Source organism: Sus scrofa, chromosome 2 (genome assembly GCF_054392235.1).
Source record: "Sus scrofa isolate SSC_HxYL_T2T_F1_AM1 chromosome 2, Sscrofa_HxYL_maternal_Yorkshire_Landrace_v2.0, whole genome shotgun sequence".
In the NCBI taxonomy this organism is placed as follows: domain Eukaryota; kingdom Metazoa; phylum Chordata; class Mammalia; order Artiodactyla; family Suidae; genus Sus; species Sus scrofa.
This window is the reverse complement of record NC_139384.1, coordinates 94,286,774-94,302,472: the sequence shown is the minus strand read 5'-3', so window position 1 is coordinate 94,302,472 and position 15,699 is coordinate 94,286,774. Positions and strand designations below refer to the sequence as shown.

The 15,699-nt window shown below is 40.2% G+C and overlaps 1 protein-coding gene across 9 annotated transcripts in view; it reads left to right on the top strand.

The window, feature by feature from the left end:
• The window catches only part of GFM2 (GTP dependent ribosome recycling factor mitochondrial 2), an 87,323-nt gene that overhangs the window by 5,291 nt on the left and 66,333 nt on the right, over positions 1 to 15,699 (top strand). For 8 of the 9 annotated variants that reach the window (XM_085013821.1, XM_085013819.1, XM_085013825.1 and 5 more), the window contains exons 3-7: positions 927 to 1,011; positions 2,775 to 2,832; positions 3,280 to 3,377; positions 10,844 to 10,969; positions 11,943 to 12,031. In XM_085013821.1, the coding sequence (XP_084869947.1) occupies positions 927 to 1,011; positions 2,775 to 2,832; positions 3,280 to 3,377; positions 10,844 to 10,969; positions 11,943 to 12,031 (456 nt within the window). Of the gene's footprint in view, positions 1 to 926; positions 1,012 to 2,774; positions 2,833 to 3,279; positions 3,378 to 10,843; positions 10,970 to 11,942; positions 12,032 to 14,606; positions 14,725 to 15,699 lie in introns of those variants that run through there. The other variant, XM_085013822.1, reaches the window with a different exon arrangement.

The window sequence follows — 15,699 nt, the reverse complement described above, 5'->3', positions numbered from 1 at the left end:
AAAAAAAAAAAAAAACAGTTGGTTCCTAGTTCCTCCAATATCCCCCTTACTCTCGTTTCCCAAATGTTTTTACAAAAAGCTTTCCAGTTGATTCTAATGTGTAGCCTCTGTTATAAATCTAAGTGAAAACACCTAATGGTTTCAGAGTTCATGACCCCCACCAGCTCTTAACAGCTTTAAGGGAGAACCCAGGAGTATCCAGGATGAGTGACCTTATTTAACCTCCTGACTCTCTGGAAACTTGAGGGTCGTGATTCTCAAACTGCAGCTATCAGAATCACCTGGGGATGCTTGTTAAAAAAAGATTATTCGACCCTATCCCTAGAGTTTCTGATTCTCTTGTCTGGAACAGGTCCTGAGAACTTGTCTTTCAGATAAGATTCTTTTTTTTTTTTGTCTTTTTGTCTTTTTGTCTTTTGTTGTTGTTGCTATTTCTTGGGCCGCTCCCGCAGCATATGGAGGTTCCCAGGCTAGGGGTTGAATCGGAGCTGTAGCCACCAGCCTACACCAGAGCCACAGCAACGCAGGATCCGAGCCGCGTCTGCAACCTACACACAGCTCAGGGCAACGCCGGATCCTTAACCCACTGAGCAAGGGCAGGGACCGAACCTGCAACCTCATGGTTCCTAGTCGGATTCGTTAACCACTGCGCCACAACGGGAACTCCCAGATAAGATTCTTATAATGCTAATGCTGTAGGTCTAAGAGAGCCATCATCTAAGGTCAGCTCAAAAGAGCAAATCAGCATTCTCATAGTATAATTTTGTGTCATGCTTGTTAAAAGAATTGGAGTTATTAAGTTGAGACTACTTTATAGAGATTGAAATTATTTTGTCCTCTGACAAAACATAATTATGATGTTAAAACTATAGTAATAAGTCATGGTAAAATAAATTTAATATCAAGTTTCTTTTTCCCCTCACTAGAATGTGTGTTGCTCTAAAATAAGAGCAAATCTAAGAAGATTAAAGCTACATCTGCCTCATGGAAGAAATTATAGTTCCCTACCAGGTACACATGTTAGCTTTTTCTCGTTTACATAAACTGATTGCTTGCTTTCTCCTTTCTCTCTTTCTCCCTCTCTATCCCTCTCTCATTTGCAAGCATCTCCCTTGTTAGAGGTCTCCAAACATTTTGAAAGTAGTGGCTCTGTTTTGTTTCTTAGCCTTTCTCTCTTTCTCCCTCTCTATCCCTCTCTCATTTGCAAGCATCTCCCTTGTTAGAGGTCTCCAAACATTTTGAAAGTAGTGGCTCTGTTTTGTTTCTTAGCTATTTCCTTGAGATTATTAGGAGTTGGAGTATTCTGATGCTAGGAGGTGATACCAGGAGACTTAAGCTCCTCACCTGCTAGTCATCCCCATGAATGAAAGAAAGGGAAGGGTAAACGGCTTGAGTAGCTGGCTCAAAAGTTTATAGCAGGTGAGTCTACTTGTAGACTGCTCTTGTAAAATGTTGATTTTCCTCGTTCATTTCTGGTTTTTATACTAAGGGCCGCACCCGAGGCTTATAGAGGTTAGGGGTCCAATTGGAGCTGTAGCTGCTGGCCTGTGCCACAGCCACAGCCACACCAGATCCAAGCCGCATCTGCAGCCTACACCACAGCTCACAGCAACGCCAGATCCTTAACCCACTGGGCGAGGCCAGGGATCAAACCTGCAACCACATGGTTCCTAGTCGGATTTGTTTCCACTACGCCACAACGGGAATGCCCTCCCAGGCTATTTTTAAAGGTGTTGCATCCTTAGAATTCCTGAGGGAAGGTAGGTTCCAAGTTGTACAGAAACATTATCAGCTGATATGAGTATCACTGTTAGCTCTTCAAGGCTTGATGATGTAGAATTATAGGACTATGCTTTTTATTTATTTTCTTATTTTTGTGTGTGTTTTTTTTAGGGCTGCACCTGCTGCGTGTGGAGGTTCCCAGGCTAGGGGTCGAATCAGAGCGGTAGCTGCCAGCCTATGCTACAGTGACGGCAATGCCAGATCTGAGCCGAGTCTACAACCTACACCACAGCTCATGGCAGCACCAGATCCTTAACCCACTGAGCTGAGTGAGGCCAGGGATCGAAACTGCAACCTCATGGATGCTAGTCAGTTTCACTTTCACTGAGCCATGACGGGAACTCCCCCGGACTGTGCTCTTTAAAATTTTTTTTTCAGAGTTCCCGTCGTGGTGCAGTGGTTAATGAATCCGACTAGGAACCATGAGGTTGCGGGTTCGGTCCCTGCCCTTGCTCAGTGGGTTAACGATCCGGTGTTGCCGTGAGCTGTGGTGTAGGTCGCAGACGCGGCTTGGATCCGCGTTGCTGTGGCTCTGGGTAGGCCGGTGGCTACAGCTCCAATTCGACCCCTAGCCTGGGAACCTCCATATGCCGCAGGAGCGGCCCAAGAAATAGCAAAAAGACAAAAAAAAAAAAATTTTTTTTCATTTTGGTTCAAGATCTTAAGATTCTTGTTATAAACATTAATTCCACTTTTATAATTCTATTTAGTTATTATATAATTGTAGAACATGGCAGAGATTGGGGTAAATCTATCTATATCTAAGACTATCTAGAAATGAATGTTTAAAAACTTTACCTTGTATTATTGCCATCCACAGCCTATTATTTAGAGATTGCAAGAAAATAAGTTTTAGGTAAATGAGTTTCATTTAGCTTGAATTTTACCTTAATTGGAATTACACTATTTGCTTAAAATTATTTTAATTTCTTTTGTTTGTAAATTAATGGAAAATTTCTTTAAATTTCACAGTTTAACACTTTTTCCATTAGGTATAATAGGAAATGATGTCAAGTCCCTTCATTCCATCATCAGTCCTCCTATTACTAAGTAAGTACTGTCACTGATACTGTCTTTTCTAGAGGCTTCCATGAAAAGTAAGAGCTTTCTCACAAAGGCTTAGTTCAGCATTTAGTGAATGCTCTAATTTCTGTAACCTTCAGTTCTAGCTAATTAACTATAAATAGGTGTTGGTATATATCTTAAAAGCTATTTTTTTGTATCAATTGAGTGCTAAACATTTTTAATTTAGCAACAGCACATTTTTCATGGATATAAATACAAGATATTCACAAAATTGTAGTTAGTTCTTTTGTAACTTAGCTGTTTTGTTAGACTAATGTGATAGTGAGGTTTTTCATTTTTCCAGTTTTTACACTATTTTATAAACTATTGAAATAGTAACCAACTTTGAAATTTGCACAACAGATATTTTGGTTTTATAATTTTAGTAATGTTCACAATGTAATATATGTCATCTTTTCCTCTTTTAAACAGAATCCGTAATATTGGAATTATGGCTCATATTGATGCAGGCAAAACTACCACCACAGAAAGAATACTGTATTATTCTGGATACACAAGATCACTGGGAGGTTAGAATGATTCCTCCTCTCCCTACCCCACTGCTTCATTAGAGAAAATATTGGAAGATAATTTGATTAAGAAGTCAACCTAGGGAGTACCCATGTGGCTCAATGGATTAAGGATCTGGCACTGTCACTGCAGTGGCTGGGGTTGCTGCTATGGTGCACGTTTGATTCCTGGCCTGAGAACTTGTACATGCTGTGGGCGTGGCCAGAAAAAAATGAAGTCAACTTAGGAGTTCCCACTGTGGTACACCGAGTTAATGTTACACAAGTCCCCACTTGTCTCTGGGGTTGCTGGTTTGATCCTCTGCCCGGCGTGGTGGGTTAAGGATCCAGTGTTGCAGCACCTGTCACGTAGGTTATAGATGGGGTTGAATTCATTCCCTAGCCCAAGAACTTCATATGCTGCAGGTGCAGCCAGAAAAGGGGAAAAAAAAAATCAATCTAGAAGATCTCAGGTGTGGCATGGAGGCACTGAAATCTAAACCACAACATAAGGTAGTTGCAATACTCATCAAAGAGTCTTTTTAGGTTCAAGTAAACATTCAGACTCACAAAACTATCTGGGCTACAGTATGTTTGTTTTTGTACCAGTGACAGTCTTTTTTTTTTTTTTTTTTTCCCTTTAGGGCCATACCCACAGCGTATGGAAGTTCCCAGGCTAGGGGTTGAATTGGAGCTACAGCTGCCGGCCTACACCACAGCCACAGCAACATGGGATTCAAGCTGTGTCTGCAACCTACACCACAGCTCACAGCAATGCTGGATCCTTAACCCACTGAGCGAGGCCAGGGATCGAACCCACATCCTCATGGCTCCTAGGGAGGTTCATCAACTGCTGAGCCACAAAGGGACTCCCCCAGTCTTGTACCAGTACCACATTGTCTTGATTACTGTAGCTTTGTAATATTGTCTGAAGTCTGGGAAAGTTATGCCTCCTGCTTGTTTTTTGTCCCTCAAGATTGCTTTGTCAATTCTGGGTCTTTTATGGTTCCATATAAATTTTTGGATTGCTTGTTCTAGTTCTTTAAAAAATGTCACGGGTAATTTGATAGAGATTGCGTTGAATCTGTAGATTGCTTTGGGTAGTATGGCCATTTTAATGATACTAATTCTTCCAATCAAGGAACTTGAATATCTTTACATTTCTTTGAATCCTCATTAATTTCCTTGATTAATGTTTTATATTACGGTTTTCAGCATATAAGTCTTTCACCTCCTCATTCAGGTTTATTCCTAGGTATTTAGTATTTTTGCATGCAATTTTAAAAGGTATTGTATTTTTATATTCCTTTCGTAGTATTTCATTGTTCCCATACAGAAATGCAAGGTTTCTAAATGTTAACTTTTTATCTTGCTACTTGCTGAATTCATCCATCAGGTTGAGTAGTTTTTGTGTGGAGTCCTTAGGGTTTTCTATATATATAGTATGATGTCATCTGCACAGAGTGACAGTTTTACCTCTTCCCTTCCAATTTGGACATCTTTTATTTCTATTTGTCTGATTGCTGTGGCTAGGACTTCCAACACTATGTTGAATAAAAGTGGTGAGAGTGGGCATCCTTGTCTTGTTCCAGATATTAGTGGGAAGGCTTTCAGCTTTTTCCCTTTGAGTATTATATTGGCTGTGGGTTTGTCCTAAATGGCTTTTCTTATGTCAATGTATAGTCCCGCTGTAGCCACTTTGGTAAGAGTTTTTATCATGAATGAATATTAGATTTTGTCAAATGCTTTTCTGCATCTTTTCAGATGACCATATGGTTTTTGGCTTTTCTTTCATTAATGTGATGTATGACATTGATTTACATATGTTGAACCATCTTTGTGAACTTGAGATGAATGCCACTTGGTCCTTGGTGTATGATCTTTTTTTATATGTTGTTGGATTTGGTTGGTTACAATGTTGAGAATTTTTGTATCTATATTCATCAAAGATACTGGCCTATAATTTTCCTTTTTGGTAGTGTCTTTGTCTGGTTTTGGTATGAATGACGGTAACTTTATAGAATGTCTTTGGAAGTATTCCTTCTTCAACCTATTGGAAAAATTTAAGAAGGATTGGTGTAAGTTCTTTGTGTGTTGGGTAGAATTTGCCTGCGAAGCCATCTGGTCCTGGCCTTTTGTTTGTAGGGAATGTTTTTATCACATACTCAATTTCATTTCTAGTGATCAGTCGGTTCAGTTGATGTGTTTCTTCTAAATTCAGTTTTGGCGGCCTGTGAAGTTGTCCATTTCTTCTAGGTTGTCAAATGTGTTGACATGTAATTGTTCCTAGTAGTCTCTAATAGTTTTGTTTTTTGTTTTTTATTTCTGCAATATCTGTTGAGATTTCTCCTTTTTCATTTCTTATTTTGTTTATTTGAATTCTTTCCTCTTCTTGGTGAGTCTGGCCAGAGGTTGGTTAATTTTGTTTACCCTTTCAAAGACCTATCTTTCGTTTTTTTAATTTTTTTTAAATCTCTGATTTATTGTTTCTTATCTTATAATTTCCTTCCTTCTGCTGACTTTAGGTTTTGTTCTTTTTCCAATTCTTTTAGGTCTTAGGTTAAGTTATTGATTTCAGATTTTTCTTCTTTTCTGAGGAAGGCCTGTATCTCTATGAACTTTCCTCTAAGAACTGCTTTTGGGGCATCCCATAGATTTTTTAATGGTTCTGTTTCCCTTATCATTTGTCTTGAGGTATTTTTTAATGTCTCTTTTGATTTCCTTATTGACCCATTGGTTTTTTAGTAGCATGTTGCCTAGTCTCCATGTAGTCAGTTTCTTCTCATTTCTTTTCCTGTGGTTGATTTCTAGTTTCATGCCATTGTGGTGAAAGAAGTTACCAGAAATAATTCTGTACTCTTAAATTTGTTGAGGTTAGTTTTGTGCCCTAGTATGTGGCCAGTCCTTGAGAATGTTCCACGTGCACTTAAAGAAATTATATTCTGATTTTTTTGGACGTAATGTACTGAAAATGTCAGTTTAACTTTTCCATTGTGTCATTTAGGATCTCCATTGTCTTATTAATTTTCTGTCTAGAGGATCTGTCCATTGATGTGAGTGAGGTGTTAAAGTCTCCTACTATTACTGTATTCCCATCAATTTCTACTTTTATATCTGTTAGTATTTGCTGTATGTATTTGGGTGCGCCTATTTTAAAGGCATATATATTGACAAGTATAATATCCTCTTTTTGAATGGATCCTTCTATCATTAAATGGTGTCCTTCTTTGTCTTTCTTTAAGGCCTTCATTTTAAAGTCTATTTTGTCTGATGTGAGTATTGCAACTCCTCCTTTCCCATCTTTTCCATTAGCATGAAATACCTTTTTCCATTCCCTCACTTTCAATTTAGGTGTCCTTTGTCCTAAGGTGAGCCTCTTTTAGGCAGCATATTATATGCTCTTTTTTTAAAAATCCAGTCTGCCACTCTATCTTTTGATTGGAGCATCCAATCCATTGACATTTAAGGTAATTATTCATAATTATATATTTATTGCCATTTTAAACCTTGTTTCCAATTGATTCTGTTTCTCCTTTGTTCCATTTCTTTTTGTTGTTGGGTGATACACTTGTGTCCTCACCTTTTTAGTTTTTGTGAATGTATGTTTGGTTTGGTTTTATGGTTGCCCTGAATTTCCAGTATGTTAACCCCTTCCCATACCTGCTTGCTTTAGCTTGATAGTCAAACAGGCTCACACCCATTCTAAAAAAAAAAGAGTCCAGATTTCCTGACTGTCCTTTTCCACATTTTATGATTTGTGATGTCCTTTTTAACATCTTTGTGTTTATCCTTTTGCCCTTCCTTGTGTTTATTGTTGCTTTTACAGTAGATTTTTCTTTTTTCTTTTAAATCTTTATGCTGGCTTAAGTAATTACTTTCCAGTAGTGATTTTGTCAATCCTGTTTCTTCTTTTTTATTTAGAGGAGCCCTTTCAGTATTTCTTTTAGAATGGGTTTAGAATTGCTATATTCTTTAGTTTTTGTTTGTTAGAGAAATTCTTTATTTCTCCTTCTACTTTAAATTATATTCTTACTGGCTAGAGTATTCTAGGCTTCAAATTTTTCCCTTTTAGAACTTTAAATATATTTTGCCACTGTCTTCTGGTTTGTAGTGTTTCTGTAGAGAAATCAGCTGCTGGCCTTATGGGAGTACCCTTATAGTTAAGTCTTTTTTTATTTCTTGCAGTCTTTAGAAACCTCTCTTTTAACTTTTGCCGTTTTTATTATAATATGTCTTGGTGTGGGCCTGTTTGAGTTCAACTTATTTGGGACCCTTTTTGCTTCCTGTATCTTGATGTGTCTTTCCTTTAGATTTGGAATGTTTTCAGCCGTAATTTCTTCAAATATATTTTCAATTCCCTTTTCTTTTCCTTCTCCTGCTGAAATCCCTATTATATGTATATTGGCCTGCTTTATATTATCCCATAGATCTCTTATATTGCTTTCCTGGTCTTTCATTTGGTTTTCTTTTTCTTTCTTTCTTTCTTTCTTTCTTTCTTTCTTTCTTTCTTTCTTTCTTTCTTTCTTTCTTTCTTTCTTTCTCTTTTTCTTTTTCTTTTTCTTTTTCTTTTTTAAATTTGTCTTAGGGCTGTACCCACAGCATATGGAGATTCCCAAGCTAGGGGTCAAATTGAAGCTGCAGCCACTGACCCACACAGCAGCCACAGCAACACCAGATCCTAGCTGCGTCTGTGACCTACACCACAGCTCAAGGCAACACCAGATCCTTAACCCACTGGTTGGTTGAGCCTCCGACCTCATGGATACTAGTCACATGTGTTTCCAGTGAGCCACAATGGAAACTCCACTATCTCCTTTTTGAACTTGGTATCTGTTAGACTGCAGAGGTCTGTTTCGTTGTTGGCTCCTTCAGGTTAATTCTCCTGTTATTTAATGGTTACGAGCTTCTTCATTTTGCTTATGTATTTTTCTTATTCTGTGAGTTTAGGGAAACCAACTACTGCAATATTGGAGGGCTATTTAAATGTGAGAGTACCTCTGGGTATTTTGTGAGGGCTTACTATTTGTTTTTAGGGTGCTGAAGTGCTTCCAGGGAGATGGAGGCAGTGGGTAGGGCTAATAGCTAGTGCCTGGTTGCTGGGCCCTTCACAGTGGCAAGGACCCATGGGAAAGTGGCTCAGGCTGCTCCTAGTTGCAGGGCCCTTGGAGGTGGCGCTGACCCTCAGGCAGATGAAGGCAGCATTTGGAGCATTTGGCAGGGGCAGTGGCAAGGCCTGTGTGTTCCTAGAGGAGTGAGAGCAACAACAGGTGGTACTTGGTTGCAGTGCCCTTCTTTATGCTGATCTCTGAGGTGACTCTGGCTGTAGGTGGTTCCTGTTCCCTTGGTTGTGGGCCACACCCACCTCTGGAGTCTGAGATGACTGATCTTGCTCCCACCGCCTGTAGACCATGCAAGAGAAGTCCTGTTGGAGTTCCCGTTGTGGTTCAGTGGTTAACTTATCTGACTAGGGACCATGAGGTTGCGGTTCCATCCCTGGCCTTGCTCAGTGGGTTAAGGATCTGGCGTTGCCGTGAGCTGTGGTGTAGGTTGCAGATGTGGCTTGGATCCCTCATTGTTGTGGCTGTGGCATAGGCCGGTGGCTCTGGCTCCGTTTTGACCCCTAGCCTGGGAATCTCCATATGCCGTGGAAGCAACCCTAGAAAAAAGGCAAAAAAACAAAACAAAACAAAAAATTCTCTTAAAAAGAGGAGTCCTCTTGTGCTTATCCCACACAGGATGTGCCACCACCTGTAACCCATGCAAGAGGTGCCTTGCTGCCTGTAGCCCCACCTTCCAAGAGTTTGCACATGCAGGAAAAGATATTCCTATGATGGTCCACCCCTCCTCCTCTTGCCCTCCCCATCAATGGCACCTTGCCTCTCCTGCAGCCCCAGACCTTCTTCCTGGTTCCCTCAACTGTGGTACTCAATCCCCAGCCTGTGGCACACCACTCCCTAGCTCCCCAGGCTGTCTCCACACCACTGGCCCTAGTCCTCTTTCCAGAACTGACCTCTGTAGCCTGAGTATCAGTGCCCAGCTCCCACCTGAGTGTTTCAGGCTGTGGTGTCTGGGGGCAGTGGCCCAGTGGTCTGTGGAACTCTCTTTCTGCTTTGCCCTCCTCAGCGCAGGTGCTGTGCTTTTTTCTGGGGTTTTGCAATCACCCCATCTGTGCTGATCTCCATGTCAGGAGGCTTCCCAGGATCTAGGTTCCTTTCCTCTTTGACGATTCCCTCTCAGGAGTGCTAGTCCCATCCTGATTCCCTTCTCTCTCTCTCTCTTTTTTCCTTTTGTTTTACCTAGTTATATGGGTGGTTTCTTGCCCTTTTTGGAGGTTTAAGGTCTTCTGTCAGCATTCAGTTGCTAATAAGTGCAAATTGTTCTACATGTACATTTTTTTTTTTATTTTGATGTTTTTGTGGGAGAAGGTGAACACCACATCTTGTTCCTCTGCCATCTTGATCTTTCTAGTCATTTCATTCTTCTAACAACCCAGCAAGACTGGCTTTATTAGCCTTATTTTCCATACTAGGTTAAGTAACTTGTTCAAGATCATAAAGAAGTAAGTGATAAAGTTGGGGTTTAAATTTGGTCTGTCTGTACTCTTTTATTTTTTTATTTTATTTTTTTGCTTTTTAGGGCCAAACTCCCATGGCATATGGAGGTTCCCAGGCTAGGGGTCCAGTCGGAGCTGTAGCTGCTGGCCTATACCGCAGGTACAGCAACACAGGATCTGAGCCACGCCTACACCACAGCTCACAGCAATGCCAGATCTTTAAGCCACTGAGTGAGGCCAGGGATTGAACCCGAAACCTCATGATTCCTAGTTGGGTTCATTTCTGCTGCACCACAACTGGAACTCCTGTTTATACTCTTTGATCACACTACTCTGCCTCCTGTCAAGGGATCAGGTGTGAGGAATGTCAGATAAAGTTAAACTAGGAAAAAAATGAAAAAAGTATGTTTCAGTAAAATTAAAATAGTTAAATTAATCTTAGTTTTTGCAGAAAAATTGTTTTTATGGAAAAATTACTCCTGCTAAAAATAGCTTTTTCTAGAATGTTGATTTATTTAGAGAAAGATTTAAGGGATCTAAATATTAAACCAAATATATATATACATATTTAAAATTTTTTTGTTGTTGTTTTTTTAGGGCCTCACCCACCACACATGGAGTTCCCAGGCTCGGGGTCGAATCAGAGCTATATCCGCTGGCCTATACCAGAGCCACAGCAATTTGGGACCTGAGCTGCATCTGTGACCTACCCCACAGCTCAGGGCAATGCCAGGGATCCTTAACCCACTGAGAAAGGCCAGGGATCGAACCTGCATCCTCATGGATACTAGTTGGGTTGGTTAACCACTGAGCCACCACGGGAATTCCAATGAACAGCTTTTCTTAAGCAAATTAAACTTTGTTGGATAGATATCAAATACCGATAAAATACCCTTGCTACTAAGCCTAACTACATCATCTTTTTCTTGGTTAGATGTTGATGACGGAGATACAGTGACAGATTTCATGGCTCAAGAGCGAGAACGAGGCATAACTATTCAATCAGCTGCTGTTACATTCGATTGGAAGGGGTATAGAATCAATCTAATTGATACACCAGGTATGGTTCTGTTTTAGCCATGCAGAGGTGCTGTATTCTTTGAGGTTTTTGTTTGTGTATGTTTTTGTGTGTTTTTTAATGGTTGAAAAAACCCAAACTATAGATCATGAAATTCACTGTCTTAACCGTTTTTAAGTGTGTAGTTCAGTAGTGTTAAATACACTTAGATTATCGTGAAATAGATCTCTAGAACTTATCATTTTGCAGAACTGAAACTCTATACCTGTTAAACAATGACTTCTTAGTCCCTTCCCTCAACCCCTGGTAACCATTATTTTACTTTCTAGATCTATAATATTCACTACATTAGATACCTCTTTTAAGAAGCAGCATACAGTTTGTCCTCTTGCGACTGTCTTTTTTCACTTAACAGTTTAAGATTCATCCATGTTGTAGCACATGATAGGGTTTCCTTCCTTTTTCCTTCTTCTTTAGTTTTTCTTTGCACATATATAACACATTTTGGTTTTTTTGTTTGTGTATGTGTTCGTGTTTGCTTTTTTAGGGCTGCACTTCCAGCATCTGGAATTTCCCCGGCTAGGGGTCCAATCGGAGCTGTAGCTGCCGGCCCACGCCACAACCATAGCAACGCCAGATCTGAGCTGTGTCTTCAACTTACATCACAGCTTAGGGCAACGCCAGATCCTTTAACCCTCTGAGCGAGGCCAGGGATCAAACCCGCGTCCTCATGGATGCTAATCAGAATTCATTTCCTCTGAGCTGTGACTGGAATTCCCCACATTTTGTATACATAAAAAATGTTGTGTGTATACCAGTCATCCATTGATGGATATTTGGGTTACTTCTACCTCTTGGCTGTTGTGAATAGTGCAGTTATGAATATGGGGGTGGAAATATCTCTTTGAGATCTTCTGTTGAATTGTTTTGGGTACATACCCAAGTGTGGGCTCTCCTGGATCATGTGGTGGTGGTTTAAAGATTTTAAGTGATGTATTTCTCATCTTTTTCTTAGGTCATGTGGACTTTACTTTGGAGGTTGAGCGCTGCCTAAGAGTGTTGGATGGTGCAGTGGCTGTGTTTGATGCCTCTGCTGGTGTAGAGGTAAAAAATAGTGCCCAAGTAAAGTGAAGATAGAACAACATAATTTTTTAAAAAATAGAATATATCAGATTGGTTTAATCATAACCTTTTATTTGGTAAGTTCTTATAAATCAAATTATGGTTAAAGGGACTTGGAATTGAATGTTGAGCTATGACCTATATATACTGCATATGAGATTCTTCACATATAATAGGAAAGTAAAGTTTGCTTTCCTATAGGAAATATGAACACTAGTTTTGAGAACTGTGAAGAGCCTGAGATTTCATCTTACTTTCAAGCCAGGAAGTTAGTGTGCCATAGTTTTATGGATTCTGACAGAGGACTTGAGATTCCTGAGTCAGAGACAAAGGACTTTTCTTAGTCATTGCAATAGCAATATCTGAAGTCTCAGCATTTACTTGTGTTGGTTCCCCAAGCCCTAATTCCCATAGAGTTACAAGAGGGAGGTCAGGTACCAGCTGTACATGCAGCTGGAACTCTGTGCTTAAAGAAAGCAGGTATTGTATAATGAGCAGTAAGCATGCCTGCTCTTTGCTCTGGAGGGAAGCATCTTCCAGTACTGTAAGCCAGCCTACTTTTTACTCTGGAGGGAGACCCTGTCTCTCTTCACTATACAAACGTCTTTGAAAGGATAGTCCAGAACGGTCAGTGCCTTTTCTAACAAAACATGCAGAAATGTGAGTGACCCTTGAAGAAATTTCTCCTAAGACTTAATATTAAAGCTCCTTGAATAAATCCTGAGAATGAGTTTATTTTTATTTTATTCTATTTATTTGTTTATTTTGTCTTTCTAGGGCTGTACCAGCGGCATGTGGAGGTTCCCAGGCTAGGAGTGGAATTGGAGCTGTAGCTGCTGGCCTACACCACACCACAGCAACGCCAGATCCAAGCTGCATCTGAGACCTACACCACAGCTCATGGCAGTGCCGGATCCTTAACCCACTGAGCAGATCCAGGGATCGAACCTGTGTCCTCATGGATGCTAGTCAGATTGGTTTCTGCTCAGCCACGATGGGAACTCCCCTGAGAATGAGTTTATAATAAATTATTGCAACTAGGGTCAGTTATTAGCTGATACCTTGTTTGTCATGTAATCTGAGGATTGACTCTATAGTGAATATAGAACCCACATTAGTTCTCCTAATCTTTAAATTGCTAAAAGGATACTTAATTAGGTGATCAAAATCAAAATCCCCCCAAATGGGACAAGTGGACACCATGGGCCTCTTGATAATGATGCACTAAGAAGGGTACAACGTCACATATGTTGTATTCCTGGCAAAAATTTTTTTTTGTCTTTTTGCCATTTCTAGGGCCACTCCCACGGCATATGGACGTTCCCAGGCTAGGGGTCTAATCGGAGCTGTAGCCACCGGTCTACGCCAGAGCCACAGCAACTCGGAATCCAAGCCGCGTGTGCGACCTACACCACAGCTCACGGCAATGCCGGATCCTTAACCCAAGGCCAGGGATCGAACCCGCAACTTCCTGGTTCCTAGTCAGATTCGTTAACCACTGCGCCATGACGGGAACTCCCTGGCAAAAATATTTGATCCAAACCAGGAGAAAACAAATAGATCTAAGTTGAAAGACGTCCTGCAAAACAGCTAGCCAAGACTTTTTAGAAATTGAAAGAAATGTGGTAATGTAATGAAAATGAATAATTGAGGTTGGAGGGAAGCTGGAGAATTGTTGTAGATGAAAGGATTCTAAAAAGATAGGAAAATTAAATGTAACATTCTCTTCATCTAAATCCTGGATCAAAAGGAAAATATTAAAAGAACTTCATTGGAAAAAATCAGAAATTTAAGTATGGACTGTATTATTACATTAAAGTATTGTCAGATTTTTCTGAACATAGTCTCTGTAATTGATTTTGTTGGAAAATATTCTTATTCTTAGAAATGTGTGCTGAAGTGCTTAAGATTGAAGCCATGGTATCTGCAACTTGCTCTCATGGTTCAGCACCCATCCACCCACACATGCATGGTATTAGTTTGGGTACTTTGAGCAGTAGATGCTAAGATGGGATTAGATGTATAAGGGATTTATTGGGGAGAAAAGACTGTGAAGAATAAGGGAGAAAAGAGCGAAGTGGGAGGGAGTGTTCAGACCACAGGGCCGGCTGACACCTGTGAAGGAGGAGGGGAGCGAGGGGGGGATTGGGCAGGAATCATCTCAGGCTGCAGCACAGTTAAAAACGGGTTTGGCTCTATTCATGGGGAGTCCTCAAGCCAAAGTTACATGTTAGAAAAACCCATGTCTTGTGGAAACACACCTAGGTTAGTACTTCTGCTGAGCTCAGTCATTAGCTAGAAACAGCCCCCAAGAAGCTGGGCCTTGAGAGAACAAGATGGTAGATCTGGAAGAGTAACAGTTGTAGCCATCAGTTGATCATTGCTCTTCATGTAGTTCCAAATGGCACGTTTTCACAGCTGCCACACACATGATGTGTGCATATGCATGTGTTTACAGGGAGTGAGAAATGGCAAGTGTGACAAATATTAATATTTGGTGAATCTAGGTGAAGAGTACATAGATATTTACTGTACTATTCTTTCACCTTTTTTGTAGATTTGAAGTTTTTCAAAATGAAAAGTTGGAGGGGAAATAATACAGTTACTGAAAGCCCCACCTGAGGACCCCTGACAATGACAATTGCTTGATAGAAAGCCTGACACTGATGTCTGAGGTTGACTATATACTATTATTTCTGTTCCTTTGAGTCATTTCACTTCCTAATGGTTGTATCCTTCCTGTCATTATAATTTCTTGACATAAATTTGACACAGTCATTCAGACAGATTGAATTATCTATAAGACTGAAATATGTTCAAATAGGAAGTTTCTGAATTTGTGAAGCAGGAGGCTTTTATTTGCTAAAACAGTAGGTGAGCTTTTAGCTAACAAGTGGGATGATGGGAGTTTTATTTTTTAATATGTTTTGTTCTTGTGAAATTTATAATATATCCCCCCCCCCGCCATACATACACATGAATTAGTTTGAGGTGGATGATGGTGTTAAGCTAAATTTACGTACCTTCTATGGGAAAGATATTTTCACGGTCTTGAGAGGAGGTAGGTGACGATTTCTTTGAGAATACACAAGCGTAAAACAAAGAAAAATGATTCATTGGCCCCTTCAAAATTATGTATTTGCAATTAAAGGGGAAAAAAAGGCAAGCTTAAGCTATGAAAAAATTGTAATGTTAGATAAAATATTATATGAATGTTAAACTTCTAGAGTGCAGTAACACTTGATTATGTAAAGAATGTCATTGTTTTGGGAGTTCCCGTCATGGTGCAGTGGTTAACGAATCTGACTAGGAACCATGAGGTTGCGGGTTCTATCCCTGCCCTTGCTCAGTGGGTTTTACGATCTGGCGTTGCCATGAGCTGTGGTGTAGGTTGCAGATGCGGCTGGGATCCCGCTTTGCTGTGGTTCTGGTGTAGGCCTGCAGCTGCGGCTCCGATTTGACCCCTAGCCTGGGAACCTCCATATGTCACGGGTGTGGCCCTAGAAATAGCAAAAAAAAAAAAAAAAAAAAGAATGTCATTGTTTTATTGTCACAGCATATGAGTATGCCTAAGGACTTAAATCCAGACTATATGAAGAACTGCATATCAATAATAAAAACTAGCAACCCAATTAAAAAATAGACAAAGG